The sequence below is a fragment of the Panthera tigris genome, chromosome X, assembly GCF_018350195.1.
Source record: "Panthera tigris isolate Pti1 chromosome X, P.tigris_Pti1_mat1.1, whole genome shotgun sequence".
Classification (NCBI taxonomy): Eukaryota; Metazoa; Chordata; class Mammalia; order Carnivora; family Felidae; genus Panthera; species Panthera tigris.
This window is the reverse complement of record NC_056677.1, coordinates 31,100,542-31,122,943: the sequence shown is the minus strand read 5'-3', so window position 1 is coordinate 31,122,943 and position 22,402 is coordinate 31,100,542. Positions and strand designations below refer to the sequence as shown.

The window sequence follows — 22,402 nt, the reverse complement described above, 5'->3', positions numbered from 1 at the left end:
TTGAGTGCATATGATAAGTCAAGTGCCACACTAAAACCTTAGGTACATACATAATTAACCATAGTTCATTTTATTAACCACAGTTTATAAATGAGAAATATCAAGTTCAATGTCCTAAAAGATATTTGCCCCAGATGACACAGCTAGTAATGCATTGTGCCCTGATTCTATCCCTGGATGGCTCACTCTAAGGACTATGTCATGCCCTTAACACCATCCTGCCTTCTGTCCACAGGGAGATCACCAGTCACCTGGGAGTCAGGCTGTTAATCAGAATCATAGGGAGATGGATTCATCTTTCCTGAATTATTATCTATCATTTATAGTAATCCTGTTTAAGGGCCTTCAGTTTTGAGCTATTTCAAATGATAGACACCTTACGGGGAGAAGGAATGAATACGAGTATCCATTAATTACACAAAGTATACATTTCAAATAATACCAACTTATAAATTAATTTATATAACATTAAATTATATATATATACACATATATATAAATTAATTTATATGACAGAAAGTATTTACCTGGAGCTCTGCCATGATTAATGATATTAATCTCTTTACAATATACTTTGCTATTGGCAACCAATGTGCCAAAATTAACTTCTGACTCAATTTCCAATTGACAGGCTGGAATCAACCTAGGAGAGGAGAAAAGAGGACAACATAATTAACAATTATAACTTCATACTTAAATCTACAGGGGGACATATATAGACACTTTTATAGTAAGTCCTTGTAAGACATTTACATTTCCTTAAAAGTCTGTTGATGGCATATTTGTCAGTAAAAGGAACTGAAATAAAGACATGAAAACAAGATAATGAGATACATTTTTAACAAAGAGATCAGACTTTATGCATCTAAGGACATAGTACACCCTCTTAAGTACTCACCTTGAAAGGCTACCCACATATCTCAATATTTTTTGCCACTCAAAACATTTTTGGAATCTCCACCTAAGCCTATAATACATTCTTTGGCCCCTCCTCAGAAAGGGGGGGAATTGATCTTTACAAAGTAAAATAGTTCAGATGATGCCAAATCTGATGAAATAAAAGAAGGTGTTATGCTATAAAATATCATTTGGGGACTAAAAGAAGATCTAAGCACAAAAAGATACAATAGATTTTTCACCTGTGTCTCTAACTAAAAGGGCTCACTGTAGCATATCTATAACACAAGTTTCCTACACATTTTAAAAATCCACTGTAATTCTATATGCACATCTCACAAAGATACATATATTTTATATATGGAAAATTTATAATTTATTAACAAGTATATTATCTTGTTTGATACTAAAAACTTCATTAAAAGGAAACAAATATTATTATGGCTCCTATGTTATAGATGAAAAGCCAAACACTTCCAAAGCCTCAATGATTTATCTGAGAAATTATTTGTATATAACAGTGGTGAACTTAGCCTTGATTTTGTTAGATTTTAAGTGCATTACCCTTACGAACCTAACAATGATAACAGTGCCAATGATAAATATAGTAATAACTGATCTCTACTGAGTCCTTAGGTTATGTACCAGACACATGAATTAAGTAATTTACTCCATATAGGATATAACTTCCAAAATATAAATACATACAGACACATGCACAAAGACATAAGTAAGAATACCTGAATAAAACATTCACAAATACTGCTTTATGCACTGGTGGTCTGGGCCTTCTTTCTGAGATGTATGTTTAAATGGGAGTGTTTGTGTATTATTGGATATATAGAGACATTCCAGAGATCAGCCAGGACTATCCTGTATATGCTGCTTCTTTAAGGAATACCCATGTTCTTCTCATGAAGACGTTGTAATTTTGTAACAGGAAAAGGGAAGATCAATGACCTCATTGTACGTAATTGCATTAACAGAGTTTAAAGGATCTAAAAGAGGCACTCATTACACAAACAATATAAGATATGAAGGCGAACATTCGTTCAAACTATTTCTCTAGCTGGGTTCAGAAACGTATCTTAAAAATAATTTCTTGGATACGTTTTTCAATTTGAGCCTTGTCACCTTTTCCTTTTAAGAGCATGGTATCATCTTTAGTCACAATGACCTCTCCAACTTTTCCTAAGTCCTGAGGCTGAACATCTTCAAGATTCAGAGTCAACCATTCTTCTCCGAACACTGCACCACCAGTAGCAATAGCCATATCTTTAAGCTGGTTCTTTCTATTGTCACCAAAACCTGGAGCTTTGACGGCTACAACCTGAAGACCAACTTTTAGCCTATTCAAAACAAGTGTACTCAGAGCTTCTCCACCAACATCTTCAGCAATTATGACCAAGGGTTTAGGGTGAGCATTGGCAATTTCAAGAACAGGTACAATGGACCAGACACTAGAAATTTTCGTTTCACTCAACAGAACATAGGCATCTTGGAATTCACATTTCTGCCCTTTTGATGTATTAATAAAGTATGGAGAAATATAACCTCGATCAAACTTCATGCCTTCAATAATTTTTAATTCATCATTTAGTGTTTTTCCATCCTTTACTGTGATAACACCTTTTCTTCCAACCTTTTTCACTGTATCAGAAATGATGTTGCCAATTTCTTTGTCTCCATTTGTAGAAATGGTAGCAACCTGAGCAATTTCTCCAGGGGTTGTCACAGGTTTAGACTGCTTAAGTTCAGCAATTACAGCATCAACAGCTAACATCACACCTCTCCTGATTTCCACTGAAAAAGTATCCAAGAAATTACTGAACAGTTAGATATCACAACTAGTGAATATGAAAAGGAAAAACTGAATGAACATCTGGCAAAACTCTCAGATGGAGTAGCTGTGCTGAAGGTTGGTGGCACAAGTGATGTTGAAGTGAATGAAAAGAAAGAGTTACAGATGTCCTCAATGCTACCTGAGCTGCTGTTGAAAAAGGCATTGTTCTGGGAGGGGGTTGTGCTCTGCTTCGGTGCATTCCAGCCTTGGATTCAATAACTCCAACTAATGAAGATGAAAAAATTGGTATATAAATCATTAAGAGAACACTCAAAATTCCTGCAATGACCATTGCTAAGAATGCAGGTGTTGAAGGATCACTGATAGTTGAGGAAATTATGCTGAGTTCCTCAGAAGTTGGTTATGATGCTATGCTTGGAGATTTTGTGAATATGGTAGAAAAGGGAATCATTGATCCAACTAAGGTCATAAGAACTGCTTTATTGGATGCTGCTGGCGTGGCCTCTCTGTTAACTACAGCAGAAGTTGTAGTCACCAAAATTCCTAAGGAAGAGAAGGACCCTGGAATGGGTGGAATGGGAGGTGGTATGGGAGGTGGCAATGTTCTAATTCCTAGAATAGCGCTTTACCATTGTTAATGAACTGTGAGAGGAAGCTCAAGGCAGTGCTCCTCAAGAATAACTTCAGAGAAGTCAGTTGAAGGAAATGAATGAAGAAAAGCCTAGCTGATGTTTAAGAAAATCACTATAACCATCAGTTACTGGGTTCAGTTGACAACATATAATGGTTTACTGCTGTCATTGTCCATGCCTACAGATAATTTATTTTGTATTTGTGAATAAAAAGACATTTGTACATTCCTGATAACTGAATGCAAGAGCCATGTACCAATGTACGGCTTTCAACTTAAATACTGAGGCATTTTTACTACTATTCTGTTAAAATAAGGATTTTAGTGCTTGCCATCACCAGATGAAAAGTTAAGAAGCAGCCTTTCTGTGGAGAGTAAGAGTAATTGTGTACAAAGTAGAGAAATATCCAATTATGTGACAACCTTTGTGTAATAAAAATTTCTTTAAAAAATAATAATAATAATAATTTCTTAGAAGGGGGTGGCTGGGTGGCTCAGTCTGGGTGGTGTCAGCTGTGCTGACAGCTCAGAGCCTGGAGCCTGCTTTGGATCCTGTGACTCCCTCTCTCTGCCCCTCCCCTGCTTGTGCTCTGTCTCTGTCTTTCAAAAATAAATAAACGTTTAAAAATTTTTTTTAAATAATAATTTCTTGGGGCACCTGGGTGGCTTAGTCGGTTAACTGTCCAACTTCGGCTCAGGTAGATCTCAGGGCTCACTGAGTTTGAGCCCTGCATTGGGCTCTCTGCTGTCAGCACAGAGTCTGCCTCAGATCCTCTGTCCTGCTCTCTCTCTGCCCCTCCCCTGCTCTCGTGCACACTTGCTCTCTCTCAACAATAAACAAACATTTAAAAAAATAAAATTTAAGTCTACTCACACACGCACACACATACGTACACATACACATATATACATTATATATATATATATATATATAAATTATACACACATATGTATGCACACATATATATGGGTTACCTTAGTAGTAAGGGCTTGGTAATAGAGTAATATAATACGTAACAGTTTTTCTGGCTTTCCTATTGGTTTCTCTTCCACCTGATTAAGAAAAGTATTTGCAATAACATTTTTCTTTTTATGTTACAGACAGTTTATGTTAACAAACAGGAGAATGGTAGTTACCAGGAGCTGGGGGGTGGGAAAATTGGTAAGTGGTTGGTCAAAATATGCACTTAGAAGATGAATTGGTTCTGAAGATCTCATGCCCAGCCTTGTGATTAGAGTTAACAACACTGCATTATGTATTTGAAAGCTGCTAAGAGACGATATCTTAAATGTTCTCACAACAAAATGAAATGATAATTATGTGATCTGATGGAGGTGTTAGCTAACACCACACCAGTAATCACATTGCAATATATAAATGCACCAAATCAACACTGTGTACAGCTTAAACTTACACAAAGTTCTTTATCAATTATATCTCAATTTTAAAAAAGGAAAAAAATTAAGTACCAAACTTGGTAATTTATATATGGAGTTAAAATAAATTTATAGTAATATAATTCATAAGAAATTCTAAAAACATGTATGGATTTATGATTGGAGTAAATCTACTTATATACATATTTGTAAACATACTGAACAAATAATACATTAGGATATGATGCTATAGTTAGAAATGGAATGAAAATACAAATCTGAGGGGGAAAAAAAGATGAGGTAAATCTTTCAACTGTTAAATTACTATGGTATTTCCACTCTACTGGATACATTTGAAAGAAGCATGTAATTATCTTATAGTAATATTTGTTATGTGTAAGTGATTACATCTTTGCAACTATTCAAGCTCATGACTAAAACTCTCAGCCATTTTTAAATGTGCAAGAGGGATGAAAAAACAAGTGCTCACAATCACTGATTATATCATTTCTGCTAAAGTACTTCTGAAAGGGCAGAGAATCCAAACTTCTGGTTTCCAGACAAGATTTCATAAATCTATTTTTCCATATTCGTCCCCACTAAATGCAACTATAAACTCTAGAAATGGTGCAAGAGGCAAGCAAAGAATGTTCATAGCAGCTGTATTTGTAATGTATCATGGCATCTGCCTGATATCCTTCATCAGGCCAAAGGTTAAACAAACTGTGGTATACACATACCATGGAAGACATGACATAACAAAATTTTAGAAATGGAAGACAGATTACTGGTTTGAACAGTTCAGGGATTGTAGGTGTGAAGCAGAAGGGAGGTGGGTATGGGTATAAAAAAGTAACAGGAGATGGGCGCCTGAGTGGCCCAGTAGGTTAAGCAACCGACTCTTGATTTTGGTTCAGGTCATGATCTCACAGTTAGTGGGATGGAGCCCCACACCAGGCTCTGTGCTGAAAGTGCAGAGCCTGCTTGGGATTCTCTCTTCCTTTCTCTCTGCCTCTTCCCACCCTATCACTCTCAAAAAATAAATAAATAAACATTTTTTTTTAAAAAAAGTAACAGGAGAAATCCTTGTCGTATTACCAGTGCTGAATATCTGGACTATGGTGGTGGATATAAAAACCTATACAGGTAATAGAATTGTATAGAACTTAAAAACTTAACACACACATACACACACACACACACAGATACACACACGCCCATCCTCCTTCAGCCCTTTCCATCATAGTTTAAGGGGACAGTGTTTTCCTTATGCTGTAGCTGTGATGAGCAGCCAAACTCAGATGAGAGAGAGCATACATTACGAGGACAAAATTCCTGTTTTCAAAGGCAGAAGCATCTTCAACTCTTTTCTCCCTATATAGTACAAGCAAGCAAATCTCACTGCAACTCATAGTTACATCAACGTGCAGAATGGGCCAAAAATGGCCTTACCTAAAATAAATTATAAAATGTAAAGTATTTTTAATAGGCTAATAACATTCCTTTCCTGACAATGTGTTAACTGATTTCTATACAGAATGCAATGTTTTGCTAAATCAGAACTTCTCAACAACATGGAGAACTAAAATAACTGCAGATCTAAATTTGGTTTATGAAAATAAAAAAACACACAAGGGAACTTATAAAAAGACCTATCTAATGCCAGTATTTATATTAACATTCCAATATTAATTCTACAGATGTTAGACAAATAGAGACAAAAGAATGACATCTATGGAAGCACATTTTGCTAAGGAAAAGGAGGATCCACACATGCCTGTCTATCAATTAAAAAATACTTTAAGGGGCGCCTGGGTGGCTCAGTAGATTAAGCATCCGACTTGGGCTGAGGTCATGATCTCACAGTTTGTGCGTTCGAGCCCAGCATCAGGCTCTGTGCCGACAGCCCAGAGCCTGGAGCCTGCTTTGGATTCTGTGTCTCCCTCTCTCTCTGCCCTCCCCTGCTTGTGCTCTGTCTCTCTCTCAATCTCTCTCTCAAAAATAAATAAACATTAAAAAAATTATAAGTTAACTCTTAAATACAGAGGACAAACTGAGGGCTGCTGGAGGGGTTTTGGGTGGGGGGATGGGCTAAATGGGCACGGGGCATTAAGGAGACCTATTGGGAGGAGCACTGGAAATTATACACAAGTGATAAATCACTAAATTCTGTTCCTGAAATCATTAGTATACCATACGTTAATCTACTTAGATGTAAATTTTTAAAAATTATAATAATAAATAAAATATTAAAAAAAATTTTACTCTTGGGGCGCCTGGGTGGCTCAGTCGGTTAAGCAGCCGACTTCGGCTCAGGTCATGATCTCGCGGTCTGTGAGTTCGAGCCCCGCGTCGGGCTCTGTGCTGACAGCTCAGAGCCTGGAGCCTGTTTCCGATTCTGTGTCTCCCTCTCTCTGACCCTCCCCCGTTCATGCTCTGTCTCTCTCTGTCTCAAAAATAAATAAACGTTAAAAAAAAAAATTAAAAAAAAAATTTTACTCTCAAAAGGTATAAAAAAAAAACACAGTCAAAATAAAACAAGATGTAAGTCAAGGGAAAAAGAGGGAATACATGCAATTGTTGAACGTTTTTATTTTAATTAAAAATACCAGAAAACCAGCCTTCCATTTTTTGAACACCCGTTTGCTAAAAATCTGACCATTAAGTTCAGCTATAAGGACACTATAGATACAAAAAGAAATCTTAGCCAGAGAAAATACAGAATATTATATTACTTTGACCCTTATTTTTATGCGAAGAGTGCTGAAAATGTCAGCACGAAATATGGAGAATACGTACCCAAGTAGAGGGATCTCTATTATTTTATTTCCTATTGAAATAAGTAGTTGGTCATAAGTGTCTTCATCCTTATCAGGATGGTATTCCACCATAGCTGTCATCTGAAGTCCAGAAGCAAGTGCTTTATCCAGATTGGTCAAAATCAGTTTGAACTTCATGGGGAGAAAAAAAAAATCAAATTATACATCTTAACTCCTAATAAGGAAATAATGTGAGCTACGGTAGCTAGAAGTGTCCATTAGTTCAAGAGCTGTATCAAGATATAGGCAATATTCCTTCCCTGAAGGCAAACACTTAATGACTGTGTGTGTGTGTATATACACACACACATATATATATATATATCAGATTCTAGACCCTCCAGATACGCTTTTTTTTTAATGTTTATTTTTGAGAGAAACAGATGCTAACAGGGGAAGGGCAGAGAGAGAGGAAGACAAAGAATCCAAAGCAGGCTCCAGGCTCTGAGCTATCAGCACAGAACCTGACACGGGTCTTGAACCCACGAACAGTGAGATCATGACCTGAGACAAAGTCAGACGCCTATTGAGCAACCCAGGCACCCCTCCAGGTATGCTTTTAACAGTACATGGACTAAAACTGACAATGTAGTCAGTTGAGAAACATGTAAATGCTCACAAGCTCATTTAGAAGTATGAGGTACTTCAATACAGAACAAAGGGAGAGCAATCTAATAATTTAATAATTATCTATTATTAAATAATAGATAATCTAATAATCTTAAACACATACATTTATCATTTTATATACTTTTTGTATGGGGACTTAGAATTCAGAACTTGGAGCAAATATAAAAAAGGAATAGGATACGAGGGGAAGAAAAACCACTTTCATTCTTGTAAAACATTTGCTAGACTCCAGGACAAATATGAAGGGAGAAAGTGAAGGAGAGAATTACTATGTGTTGGAGACCCACAATACTTCAAGCATTCTACATCTCTTATCTCACATAAGACAGTTCTACAGTCCTATAAGGCTGATGTTAAGGCTCCCAGAATATAGATGAGTAAACTGGGACTTGGAGAGCATAATTAACGTCTAAGTTCACTCTAACAGTGAGGATTCAAATCACACATCTATGTGACTCTGAAACATAAGATCCTTCCCCATAAGTGGAAAAAGTCCCTCTCCTGAGTACATAATCTCTTCAAGGAAGCAGACTATACACCCCTAGAAAGTTAAATAATACAAGCCAAGAACTAATTGTCTTATGAGTACTGGAGACATAGGTATCACAAAAGTCCATGAGAAAGCATGATTACCATTGGGCTAGAAAGGAGTGTACTTGGCCTAAGCTTAAAGAATGGATGTAAAAGGTGGAGAACAAGCAAGTAAGGTGCTCCCTATGGGGAAGGAATATCTCGGACATAAGCCAAGAAAAGAATAAGCAGAACAGTCCTTCAGCAGGCAACTAATAAGCTAGCCTCGCTGGGCAAAGAGCTCAATCCGTAACGATGGAGGTCATGTTGAAATTAATTATTCAGGGCTTTTCATGCCAGGCTAAATCTAAGCAGTACTTTCCAGCAATGAAGGGCACAGAGCAGTGGAGTGATTTGTTGATACCAGTGGTCTGAAAGCTTCATACTTCCAGCAAACTTCTGATACCTCAAAACTATCACAGTTCAACTCTGAATCCCCCTGCAATTACAGAACAGTAAGAAAACAAGGGATAGATTTTTCCCTGCATAAGCCTTTGGGTGTTACAAGTGCATGTATCAGATGTGACTATCTTCCTTTAAAGAAGCTGTATCTTGGAGAAAGGAAACCATGGCTTCAGCAGCATGTGCTTTTGGTCAAACTACAAGTTGCTGAGCCCTGTGAATGGTATACAAAGGTGTATAAGGCACCACCCTTACTCAGGAGCTGATGGACGGTAAAACTAACATTTACTAGGAGTCATCAGGACACAAGTCCAAACTATAATCAATGCCTGATAACTGGTATCCAGCAGGGAAGAAATAATTTGGAGATAATATGATAAGACTTACAGAGAAAAAGAGAACTCAATTTGACCCTTAAAGATGGGTGGGATTTGGAAACAGGTGATTCTTGCAGGAAGTGGGAATGAAAAACACGGGTCAAAAGAAAAGGGAGTCTGAGCCATGGAGGTAAAAGGGGACAATTCCAAGTAAGACTGGCCTGACTGATGCAGAAGCCACACAAGTTAACAAAACACTAAAGATAAGGACTGTGTCTTCTTCATTTTCTACCAGCAGCCCACAGTAGATGGCATATAGTACTACATATGGTTCATAATAGGTCATCAACACAAAGATAATGCAGTCTCTTGAGCCAGGGTTGCAAACCAGTACTACTGTATGTTAGAAGCATCATTTTGTAAGTAATTATAAATGGTGATGATGACAATCTTCTTTATACAGCACTTTTTCTTTTCTCCAAGATAGTTAATACATTTTTTTCTAATCTATCTTCTTCCTAATTCCCTTTATATCTATGAAGGATCAGGAGAGCACACCATGGTCTTGCAACAAAGAGAAGTTCACACTAATACTGGGCTCACGGCTTTGGCCTCTAACTGGTAAGCTTACCTGGCCATTCTCTTGTGTCCAGATTTGTGGTCTAAATAGTTTTCCTTCTTAACTCTTGATACAAACTAAAATGAATTATATCATTTATCTCCTGACTGCACAAAAACCACCCATATAAGTGTCTCCTGGACATCCATAAAATAGTGTTTGCCCACATCTGGGATTTACTGCCAGCCTGAATTTTAGAAGAAAAGTATTTTCAGGTATACATTCAATTGCTCAATAAATATGTAGTGAGGTAGTGAAATTATAAAATCTTTCCCTTATTTTACAGTATTTGGAGTAATCAGGTCATTTTTGATTTAAAAAAGAGTTAATAGCCTCTCACGATATTCCATTTTATTACAAAATACATGTTACTATTGTTAAAACATTCAAATATAAAAATGGACAAAGCAGGATTCCATTTATATGAAACTCAAAAACAAGCAAAACTAATCTGTGGTGTTAGAAATCACTACAGTGGTCACCTCCATGGGGTGATGACTCCAGGTACTGCAAGGAACCTTCTAGAATGCTGGAAAGGGAAATTCTACGATTTGACCCAAATGGTGGCTACATGGGTGTATAAACACATAAAAATTCATCAAGCTTTACTTTCGAGATTTGTGCACTTTAGTGTAGGTAAATAGTACAATTTTTTTTAAGTGTAAAAAGTAGAACATGAAAGTCCTTTTTCTCATTATCCTTCTACTCGCTACCGTACATTTTTCTATGTATATACAAATACATGTAATTTTAACAACAAAAAAAATCGTAGATACCTTTCCATTTCTGTACCTAGAAATCCAGGTGCATTCAATACTACTTATCGTTAAGAATGTCCCACAAAAAAAAAAAAAAATACTAATAAGGCTATTTATCACTTACATATCAAAAATTCTTATCACCTTTCCTATATCAAAAGTCTCCCTGACAGCAAACTAATATTCATCCTCTCACACACATGATCTAAAATAACAGCGAGATTGAAATAGAATTCTGTCAACTTTGGGGGCCTGGAAGGTTCAGCTGGTTAAGCATCCGACTTCGGCTCAGGTCATGATTTCGCAGTTAGCAAGTTCGAGCCCCCACCTAGGACTCTGTGCTGACAGCTCGGAGCCTGGAGGCTGCTTCAGATTCTGTCTCCCTCTCTCTCTGCCCCTTCCCCGCTCACGCTCTGTTTCTCTCTCCCTGTCTCAAAAATAATAAACATTAAAAAATGTTTTAATTTAAAAAAAGAATTCTTTCAACTTCTAAGTCAGAAGATGGAGACGGCCTCTCGGAACATTAATTTTACTCATGATCTTTACTGACTCCCCCAGTTTCTAAGTCCTGTAAGGGTAGGGTTGTGTTCATTTTAGATTCCTCACACCTACAGCCTATTATACAGTAGGTGCTCAACAAATGTTTGTTGGAACATGAAATAATAAACCTTTCCACTATCCTACTGCATCTAGAGTAATCAGGCACTTTATGACTAAAGGGTACTTTAGAGAATTTTGTTGATGTAATTCTACAGTATACAAGCACAAATTCTGGGGTTAGGAGACAGACATGGAACCCCCTTTCCCTTCTTTCCAAACCCAAGATGAAGAAGTTGGAAGGTTCTAGATCAACTTTTCCCCACTGTGTCTCCGTAACCAAACAAAAAGTAAAAACAAAAAAACAAAACAAAACGGCTAGCACGCGTATGCACTGAGACCTAAATGGCCGCTCCCTGGGAAGCTCAATCCTGCCCCCCCCCCTCGCCCCCCACTCCCGCAGAAGCCGGCGTCTACTCTCCGGGACAAAGCAGGCGCCCAGGTGGGGAGGCGGTCTCAGAGCCCTGACGCTCGGGAGGTCCTGCTCCTGCACCCCCGAGGGTGTTACCTGTGGCTTGAGTGGTTCCTGAAACCGGATTTTCTGGTTGCAACGGCCGAGGTTGTGTACGGTAACCGGCAGGCGGTACACCCTCCCGGCCAGCGTGTCCAGGAACTTCACCTCCGAAGGGGTCACCCGCAGCTGCACCTCCTTCTTTGGGGTCTCCATGTCCCGGGAGATGAAGGAGCCCCTCTCAGTCTCCATGGCGGCCTTGTAGGTAGCCGGCGAACAGTAGCTGACTTGATTTACAGAGGGCTAGTGTGGACGCCGTCGCTAGGCAACCGACAGACGCCGCACGCTCGCCTCAAGCTCCACCCTCATTGGCTCAGCCCAAACTTTGTGCGTTGGCTTATAGAATGCAGGCACGTGGGGAAGGAAAGAACCCAGGGATCGCAAGTGTCACCAGAGAAGCTGGAAAACCTTCTGTGACAGCCCAAATCTCACTTCGTTCTGGCCTGTCAGGATTTTAAGATGGCATTGGCAGGGTGGGGTAATTTTCCTGGACCTCTCTTAAGACTAAACTTAAAGAGCAAAGGAAGTGATGTGCCCGCCAAGTCAATTAAAGCAGCAAAACTAACAGTTAACAGAGGAATTCAATGGAAGCAGAGTCAGGACCCCCTAGGTGCCCTGCTCACTGGCCTTTAGGCTATCGTTTCTCAAAAGGTAATAGCAAGCCTCTAGATCTTTTGTTTAAAATGCAGATTCTGTTTCAGTAGATCTGGGGCGGGGCCTAAGATTCTGTATTTGTAGCAAGGTCCCAGGTGATTCCAATGCTGCTGCAGGTCCTGGGACCACACACTGAGTATAGAAGCTTTAGAAGTTTTGTTAATTACTCCAGGTGTTAAGTTTCTTCATTTGTGAAACCAAGGGGCTGCTCAAAGGGTTGAGATCAAACCTCTTATCTAGCTAGATGAGCACCCTCCCAACAGTCCTAGATTCACACTGCCCAATCATTAACTTCATCCTTGATCTGCTGTGATGGTCTTAGGGTTTCAAAACATAGTAGGTCAGTGGCATTTCCCTGCCTTAAATCTGCTTATCACTTTACAACAAGCTGCTTTCTACGGACTTTTATTAATTTGGAGTCAAGCTCTACAGATCTATCCATATACTGTGTGATTATATATATAATACTTATGTTGAGGGGCTCCTGGGTGGCTCAGTCAGTTAAGCGTCCAACTTTGGCTCAGGTAGTGATCTCCTGATTCATGGGTTCCAGCCCTGCCTCAGGCTCTGTGCTGACAGCTCAGAGCCTGGAGCCTTCTTTGCATTCTGTGTCTCCCCCTCTCTCTGCCCCTTCCCCACTCACACTCTCTCTCTGTCTCTCAAAAATAAATTCAAAAAATAGTTATGTTTATAACGATATATAGACATATATAAATATATTTGTATACTCATATTGCATATATATATATATATATATATATATATATATATTTGCTATTTTCATTTCTTCCTTGCCACTGCACATAATTTTCACTCTGAGAGGACTGGCCTTTCCATCTGCTGGCCAGTTATTGATCCTTCAAAACCACTGTTTTTCCTTTCTCATCCAACTGTCCTTTAAACAGGTCTCAAAGTAAATATCAAAAAGTTCTACTAGGAATCATTCTCCTTACTTCCTCACTGTTATCCTTTCCTTGCTGTTCAGAAACTCTACCCACCATTAGAGTTTCCACTAAGTATGAAGTAAGACTTCTGATTTCTAGTTCACATGGCAAAATGTGAAGTCAATATAGAGCAGTTATATTTTCCTCTTAAACTCAGAGGAGAAGAATGGCAACTCTGCAGGGGACATTTAGCATAGCTCTCCATAACCTCCAAGTCTCCCCAACAGTATAGTTCCTCGTTAATTATAGTGAGGCTTAACTTATTTATCCTATTGGTACTGTGGGACTCTTGTAAAACACTTAGGGGAAGGCTTTGAAACTTTTTTTTTGAAAAAAGAGTCTGGAGCACCCGGGTGGCTCAGTCGGTTGAGCTTCCCACTTCGGCTCAGGTCCTGATCTCACAGTTTGTGAGTTTGGGCCCCTTGTGGGCCTCGGTGCTGACAGCTCAGAGCCTGGAGCCTGCTTCGGATTCTGTGTCTCCCTCACAATCTGCCCCTCCCCTGCTTGCACTCTCTCTCTCTCTCTCTCAAAAATAAGTAAATATTAAAAAAAAAATGTTTTTTTTAAAAAGTAAAGAAAAAAGAGTCTGAATGCAGACCAGGAAAACCTATTATAGTGCTTAGAGTAACGACTTAGAAACAAGATCTATTGAGGTGGCTCAGTTGGTTAAGCCTCTGACTCTTGATCTTGGCTCACTCATTGATCTCACCGTGCATGAGATCAAGCCCAGAGTTGGGCTCTGCGCTGACAACATGGAGCCTGCTTGGGATTCTCTCTCCCTCTCGCTCTCTGCCCCTCCCCCACTCACTGTCTTTCTCTCTCTCTCTCTCTCTCTCTCTCAATAAATAAGTACACATTCTTAAAACAAACAAACAAAAAAAGAAACAAAGACATAAGCTATTGAAAGAAAATAAACAGAACTTCTCTGAACACAGGAGTGTTAAAAGTGTAGCAACTGATGTGTTTCAAAAATAATTTGAAAGTGGGTAGTATATAATGAAATTCACGAAAGTTACATATGATGAAAATTTCATCCAGATGATGAAAAGCCACACCAATGAGAATAAAGTGATGACACTAAGGCCCAATAAAGTAGAACTGCATGACTTGGATGGCCATGACTAGGACCAAGAATTCTTGTCCCCTTCAAGGTGCACCCAGCTAGACTAAAAATCAAATTGACAAGAGACATTAACACGAGAAAATCAAATTTAAAGCATACATATGGGGAACCCACCCAGACATGAAAATTCCAAAGACATCTGGCAAAATGAGGCATAATATCATCCTGAACTGAGGAATGGGGGTAGGGGTCTGGGACTTCAAAGGGAAGGAATGCACCTCACCAGGTGGTAAGTAGAGCAGATGTTTAGAAATACATGTTTCTCCTGCCATATATATAGATGGATCACTCAGATAAAATTTATCTCTGCTCATAACCATTATTCTGAGAAAAACCTTCCATTTAGATTCCTCTACGTCACTAAGAGAGGGGCAAAAGTTTCCCTTGAGCTCCTAAGGTCTCAATTACCTTCAGCTCAAAATAATGTTCAGGCCAAAGTGGCTGTCATGGGCAGCCTGCCCTCAGACCCTACAGTTTCTTACTCTGAAACTTACCTGAAGTTTCACACATTAGAAGTTAAGCTGGTAGGTTGTTTCATCTCACTGAACCATCTCTTACTCCTGAAAATAAGTCAATTTGGTCACACTTATTTCAGGAGGCAGTGATGCAGGTATATTCTGAAAGGTAGGCCCATGGTTCAAGTAATCAGGTATTAAATAAGATGTGTTTCTGTGGAAACAAAAGAAAAATACTGGTTACTGATTGGATCAAATGCTAAGCCACTTTCTGGGTTCTGAGGGTAGCCAGTTGAGAAGATGCCTAGATGTCAGATTCAAAGCATCTTCAGTAGAGTGAGGACAGGTAGTAGAAATCTCACAGATCTTCCTAGTTTGCAGTTGAAATGTCTCTGGTGATTTCTGAATGGCCCTCTGAGCAATAAACACGAAGATTGTCTATATATGAGCTATTGTGGCAATTTCTCTGAAGTTTATATCAAGTCATTTATGTTTAGTTTGCAGGGCTTCAGGAAAAAAGGCAGTTTTAGTTCTCAAATGATTCTAAGTCAGAAAAATGGGAACAAAGCCAAAATGTTAGTTTGGAGAGTTCTGGCCAGGCATTGGAGGACACTAGAAGAAATCAGGATCTAGTCCACTTTATAATAAATAGTTTTAAATCTACAAAGGTATATTATTGAAACATATTTTCTCTCTACAAATCACCCTCATTTTTACCAAAGCCAGCCAAATTAACATTGTTTGCAAAATAAGTCTAATTGCAAAAAATTGGCCTGATTATTTACATAAGTCCAGTAAGAATAGTGGTTCACCGTACAGGCTTTTTAAAACCTTTGTTGCTGGAACTTTTCATAAGGAATCTCTAGAGTGAACTTTTAATGGAATCTCGAGGCCAAAAGCCAAGCTAAATATTTGCCATCAGACTTCACCTGCAATACCTATGGATTTGGGTAGATCCCTCTCTTTTGGAAGTCCTCAAAGTATCCTGAGTTTCCCACACCTGCCAGGAAGTGTCTTTCTTTACTCACTGGGTAAGGCTGCTGGGAATTTTGTAAACAAGGTATCAGGCTAAGATTTCCAAGGGGTTTCATTGATATCATAAAGTAAAGAAGCTGTCTGGTCATATCTGAGTCTATACATGTCTTTCTTAGATAAGACATTCCAGTCAAAGCCTTGGTGAAATAACCTGTGTTTCCAATTGTTCCCTGTTACAAGGAGAACAGATTCTTGCAACGCCTGGGTGGCTCAGTGGGTTGAACATCTGACTCTTGGTTTTGGCTCAGGTCATGATCTCACAGTTGTTGTGTTTCAGCCCTGCATCGGGCTCTACAGCTAACAGTGCACAACCTGCTTGGGATTCTCTTTCTCTCTCTCTCTCTCTCTCCCCCTCCTTTCCTCTCCCTCTCCCCCTCTGTCTCTGTCCCTCCCCCATTTACCCTGTCTCTGTGTCTCTCAAAATAAATAAACTTTAAAAATATATATTTTCATAAAATAAAATAAAAATATATATCAAAATATATTTTAACCAAATAAAATAAATAAGTTCCATGTTGAATTTATGCAAATAAACATATTGCCATAAAAATATAAGAATACTCACTGAGAGTTTCTGAATTCTGGAGGGTTCGGGTAGGGAAAAATATAAATGTTTCAATTTGTTCAAAAAGGTATATTTTGTCAAATTGCTCTAAGTCAGCTTAAGAGAAAACATTTTCTTAAATCTGGAAAAAAGAAAACATTTTTAAAGAGTCAGCAATGTTTCAAATAAAAAGTCATAAAAAGTATAATTATCTTCCTCAGTTTATTCAGTCCCATGTTATTATTTCTGGTTCTGCTTAAATCTAATTTTTCTACTACCTGCAAAAGTTTTTACCTAGTTCAGTTTTATGATCTTAAGGTTATCAGAAGCCTTTACTCAATTTTTTCCTTAGGTCTCACAAAAGATGAAGCACATGTGCAAGAAACTTTTATAGAGGCATGTAAGTACAAGTACAACTGTCTATAAATGATAAAAGACTTAAAAATGGCCATGGTTAAAGATCTGATTAGAGTTCTTTGCAATGCAATTGAAAAGGAAATTTGGTTATTTTTGTGACACATATAACTTCAAGATAATAATATACCAAGACATCAGATTGCTAGAAGTTTCATATAATTCTTAGAAGATTTGTGGGGTTTTTTAATGTTTTATTTACTTTTGAGAGAGAAAGCACGAGAAGGGGAAGGGCAGAGAGAGACAGGGACAGAGGATCTGAAGTGGGTTCCTCCCTGACAGCAACAAGCCCGACGCGAGGCTCAAACTCACAAAATGAACCATGAGATCATGACCTGAGCTGAAGTCGGACGCTCAACAAACTGAGCCACCCAGGAGCCCCCAAAAAACGGCTTTAATAACATATCTACATAAATATAATCACTTATTAGACAATGTTTCCTGTGTAATCTAACATACCCAATAAGCCTACTTGGTTTAATTTCTCACATTTTTAATTTTTTTAAAATGCTTATTTATTTTTGAGAGAGATACAGACAGACCTCGAGCAGGGGAGTGGCAAAGAGACAGGGAGACACAGAATCAGAAGCAGGCTCCAGGCTCTGAGCTGTCAGCACAGAACCCAGTGCGGGGCTTGAACTCAGGGGCTTTTGAGCCGTGAGATCATGACCTGAGCCGAAGTCGTCCGCTTAACCAACTGAGCCACCCAAGTGCTCCACATTTTTTTTTTTTTTAATCTTCCAGTGGCCCACTGGAAACTTTCAGTTAGATTGTGGTCAAAAGACTTTATTTTATAATTTAATTTTGGGAAGTATGTGAAAAAAATATCAAAAATTTTGAACATTTGATTGAATAGGATCACAAATCATTATGAACCAATATTTCATTATCCATTTAACCAAAGAGACAATAAAAGATATCAAAGGCAAATACAGGTTACATAGTTGTGAGCAAAATTTTGCTCTTTTAACATTCAGATTCAGTTTTCTTAAGTACCAAAGACCTGAAAAATATAGAAAATTATTTTGGCAAACATAGAATCATTGTTTTTTAGACAAATAACTTAAAAGGTAAAGAAAAACTTTTATTTATAATTTCTTATGAAGATATTGGGTAGGAAGAATTTACTTTGCCTTTCAACATCCCTCTAGTTGGACTAAGAATCAAATTGACATAAGACAGATTAACAGGAGAAAATCCAATTCCATCGCGTACATATGTACGAGGAATCCACACAGACATGGAAATTCCAAAGACAGGCAATGCGATGCCTATATGAGCTAAGAAGAGGGGTAGGGGTCTAGGAATACCAAGGGGAGAAGACCATTAGCAAGAAGGTGAAAGGTGATGCATGGAAAACAAAGGTTTCCCTATTCTGCAGGTAAGTTTCTTAGGCAAAAAGGAATCTGTGTTAATACTTTTCTTCCTGATACAAGCAACTAGTTGAGAGAGAGCTAAAGAGCTTTTCCTGAATCTGCTGGGTTTTCATTACTTTTAATTTAAAATAATGTTCATGCCAAAACGGCTAATCTTGACACTATCTACTCTTGGTCCCTAGAAAGCAAATCGATAGTTCAAAAAAACTTTGTACTTTTAACAAAAAGAAAACAAAAACTCTGCACTATTGTACTTTTGACATTAAAACACATTTATGTATTTAAACTTATCTTAGAGCCAGTCCTAACCACACATAAAAATTCATTTTCTAAGATTCTTTCTCCATAAACCTCCTACAACTTTCTTTTTTACATTCAGATTCTGTCCTGAGTTTTTCCTCTTTATTTTCTAATGTTTATTTTTATATTCTGAGAGACAGAGAGCACACGCGCGCACATGGGAGAGGGGCAGAAAGAGACTCCCAAGCAGGCTCCACATAGTCAGCACACAGCCCAACGCGGTGCTCAAACTCACTAACTAATCATGACCTGAACTGAAATCAAGAACTGGATGCTTAACCCATTGAACCACCCGGATACCCCCAATCGTTCCGCTTTAAGTCACCAGTGTCACTTTAGCACAAAATTATTTTCTTTTCACTCCACTAACATATATTTCTATTCCTAATATTTTTTCTTACCAAAACACGTATTTTACTTTCCTCACATATAGAGTTGTTTCCCCTATTATTTCCGGTAGTCTTGATTACACATATTGAATTCTTAATGCTTACAAACCTTAATTTCTAGTAAAAACTAAGTAGTAAGCAAGTGTAAACTCCGTTACACAGAAATTCTTTAGATTGGCAAATTTATGAATATATTTTAAAATTTTTAGAAATGTTTTTCATAGTACAATCCCTCAGCAAAGCATAAAACGTGTTTACTAACAGTCTCAAATTTATCTTTGGTTTCTCTATAAAAAGACAAAAGTTGGGGTGCCTGCGTGGCTCAGTCAGTTAAGCATCCAAATTCAGCTCAGATCATGATATCACAGTTCATGGGTTCAAGCCCAAGTCAGCTGTGCTGACAGCTTGGAGCCTGCTTCAGATTCTGTTTCCCTCTGTCTCTGCCCCTCCCACGCTATCTCTCTCTCTCTTTCTCTCTCTCTCAAAAATAAATAAATAAACACTTAAAAGCAAAATAAAAAGACAAAAGTTTATAAAATACATTCAGTACTTAATGTTTCATTATTTTATCTTACTGGAAAGGATCTAAATTATCAATGAATTTACTCATCATTTAACTTAGCAAAACCTTATAGTTTAAGTTACCAAAGATTCTGGAAGCTATTTAAAAGTTGACCTACAAATCTTTTAACCTATTTAATTAATTTGTTCTTAACAATTATGCTTAAATTACCCACAAAACTTCATGAGGCATTAAAGTCAAATATTTTTCAGGGGTGCCTGGGCGGCTCAGTTGGTTGAGCTTCTGACTCTTGGTTTTGGCTCAGGTCATAATCTCATGGTTTGTGAGTTCAAGCCCTTTGTTGGGCTCTGCACTGACATTGTGGAGCCTACTTGGGATTCTCTCTCTCCCTCTCTCTGTACCCCTACTTCGAGTGCACCTGAGCCCTCACTCTCTCTCTCTCTCTCTCAAAAATAAATAAACTTAAAAAAATAAAGAAATAAATAAAACATGTGACAAAATTTATTATTTCAAGCGACAGCAAAAGATCGTAAAAATGTGCTTTAAGTTTCAGGGTGGGGTGCCTGGGTGGCTCAGTCGGTTGAGCGTCGCACTTCAGCTCAGGTCATGATCTCGCAATCTGTGGGTTCGAGCCCCGCGTTGGGTTCTGTGCTGACAGCTCAGAGCCTGGAGCCTGCTTCGGATTCTGTGTCTCCCTTTCTCTGTGCCCCTCCCCTGCTCATGCACTGTCTCTCTCTGTCTCAAAAATAAATTAAAACATTTTTAAAAAATTAAAAAATTAAAGTTTCAGGGTAATTGCTATTTAAAATTTACCTTTTTGTGTTCATTTTTATTTTTATTTTTTTAAGTGTATTTATTTTGAGAGAGAGAGAGAGAGAGAGTGGGGTAGAAGCAAAGAGAGAGGCGGGGAGAGAGAGAATCCCAAGCAGGCTCCACACTGTTAGCACAGAGCCCAATGTGGGGCGCAAACCCACAAACCATGAGATCATGATCTGAGCCAAAATCAAGAGTTGGATGCTTAACCGACTGACCCACCCAGGTGCCCTTGTATTAATTTTTAACAGACAATACAGATACATGCTACAAAATTCAAAAAGAATATAGAGTAAAAAGCAAATTTCCAGGTCAACGAGTTCCCCTTGTTAGAAGTAGCTGTCATTTCCAGTGTTTTTATTATCATGCCGGACTGTTCTATGCCCATATAAGCATATGTCTCTATGTTTTAAGAAAGTTTATTTTTTTAAGTTTTTATTTAAATTCAATTTAGTTAACATACAGTGTAATCTTAGTTTCAGGTATACGAGATAGTGATTCAACACTTCTGTACATCACCCAGTGCTCATCACGACAAGGGCTCGCCTTAATCCCCTTCACCTATTTCACCCATCCCCCATTAACTCCCCTCTGATTAACCATCAGTTTGTTCTCTATAATTAAGAATCTGTTTCTTGCCTTGCTTCTCTTTCTTTTTCCTTCTGCTCTTTTGTTTTGTTTCGTAAATTCCACATGAGTGAAATCATATGGTATTCGTCTTTGGCTGACTTATTTCACTTAGCATGATACTAACTCCATCCATGTAGTTCCAAATGGCAAGATTTCATTCTCTTTTATGACTGAGTAATATTCCATTGTATATATACATATACACCACTTCTTCTTTACCCACTCATCAGTCGGTGGACACTTGGGTTGTTTCCATAATTTGTCCGTGCCCCCCAGGCTCCATCCTAACCAAGCTTGCTGACCTATAAACTATAGGCTTTAGGCCCACTGCTTGCAAGAACTCACAAAATTCAGCCCCTCCCATTTTCCTAGTCAGTGGCTATAGGGAAACATTCTCCTTGTGTGTTCCCCTGTGTGCTCCTCTCCTTCTCTCTCTCTCTCTCTCATATCTTTCTCCATGAGCACCAGTGCCTCCTTCTGCAGTAGCTAGGATCTGTTTCTCCCTTAAACCACATCTCTGCACTTCCTACCTTCTTCAATGTGGCCTCTTCTCTCCTTTTAGTTGTGGAGTTTGTTCTGTCATTCTTCAGGTCGATTTCTGGGGTATTTAGGATGATTTGATAGTTGTCTAGTTGTGTTCATAGGATGAAGGGAGCCTAGGGTCCTCCTAGTCCACTACCATCTTCCTGTCTCTTCCCTCTGTTTTTTAAAGTACAGAACACTTTTGTTCCAATACAATGATCTTTTATAATGTCTACAAATATTTGGAAAGAAATAGGCGAAGTTTGGAGATTGGTAAAGATAGGTGGACTTTAACTTGTTTCTAGAGTTGTAGTTCTGGTTTTGTAGAAATTGTGAAATAAGCTGTTTCTCCTAATTCCCTAAAGACCTAGATTACAGCTTGAAAATCAAGGGACTGGCCCATCTTCTTAAATAAATTTGCTTCTTCATATCAGGGAGAATTTTTAGCTAAAATGGAAACTGAAAGACTTATGCCTTTGTAAAATCTGCATAAAACATTTTAACAAAAGCCTTGTTTCTGGGTACACAATTTAACCTTAGCTTCTATTAGCGTCTGAAAATTAGCCTTTTGCCAATCATGTGTAGAAAGGCCTAGGGCAAGTTTTGGTCATTACTATCCTCTGTGAAGGGAAAATTGTAAATATGGTCAAATAATCTAACTGCTCTCTAAATTCGGTAGGATCTTTTGAAAGAGAGGTAAAAGGGCTTAATAACTGAAAAGCTCTGTAGCTATCCAGGGAACATGAAT

The 22,402-nt window shown here is 38.2% G+C and overlaps 1 protein-coding gene across 1 annotated transcript in view; it reads right to left on the bottom strand.

Annotated features, from left to right (window-relative positions):
* Nucleotides 1-12,164, bottom strand: part of CFAP47 (cilia and flagella associated protein 47) — a 543,896-nt gene extending 531,732 nt beyond the window's left edge. Inside the window, exons 1-3 of the mRNA XM_042974584.1 lie at nt 11,930-12,164; nt 7,509-7,660; nt 528-643 (exon numbers count right to left, since the gene is read on the bottom strand). Of these exons, the coding sequence (XP_042830518.1) occupies nt 528-643; nt 7,509-7,660; nt 11,930-12,124 (463 nt within the window). The 5' untranslated portion in view covers nt 12,125-12,164. The remainder of the gene's footprint in view (nt 1-527; nt 644-7,508; nt 7,661-11,929) is intronic.
* Between the last annotated feature and the right edge of the window lie 10,238 nt (nt 12,165-22,402).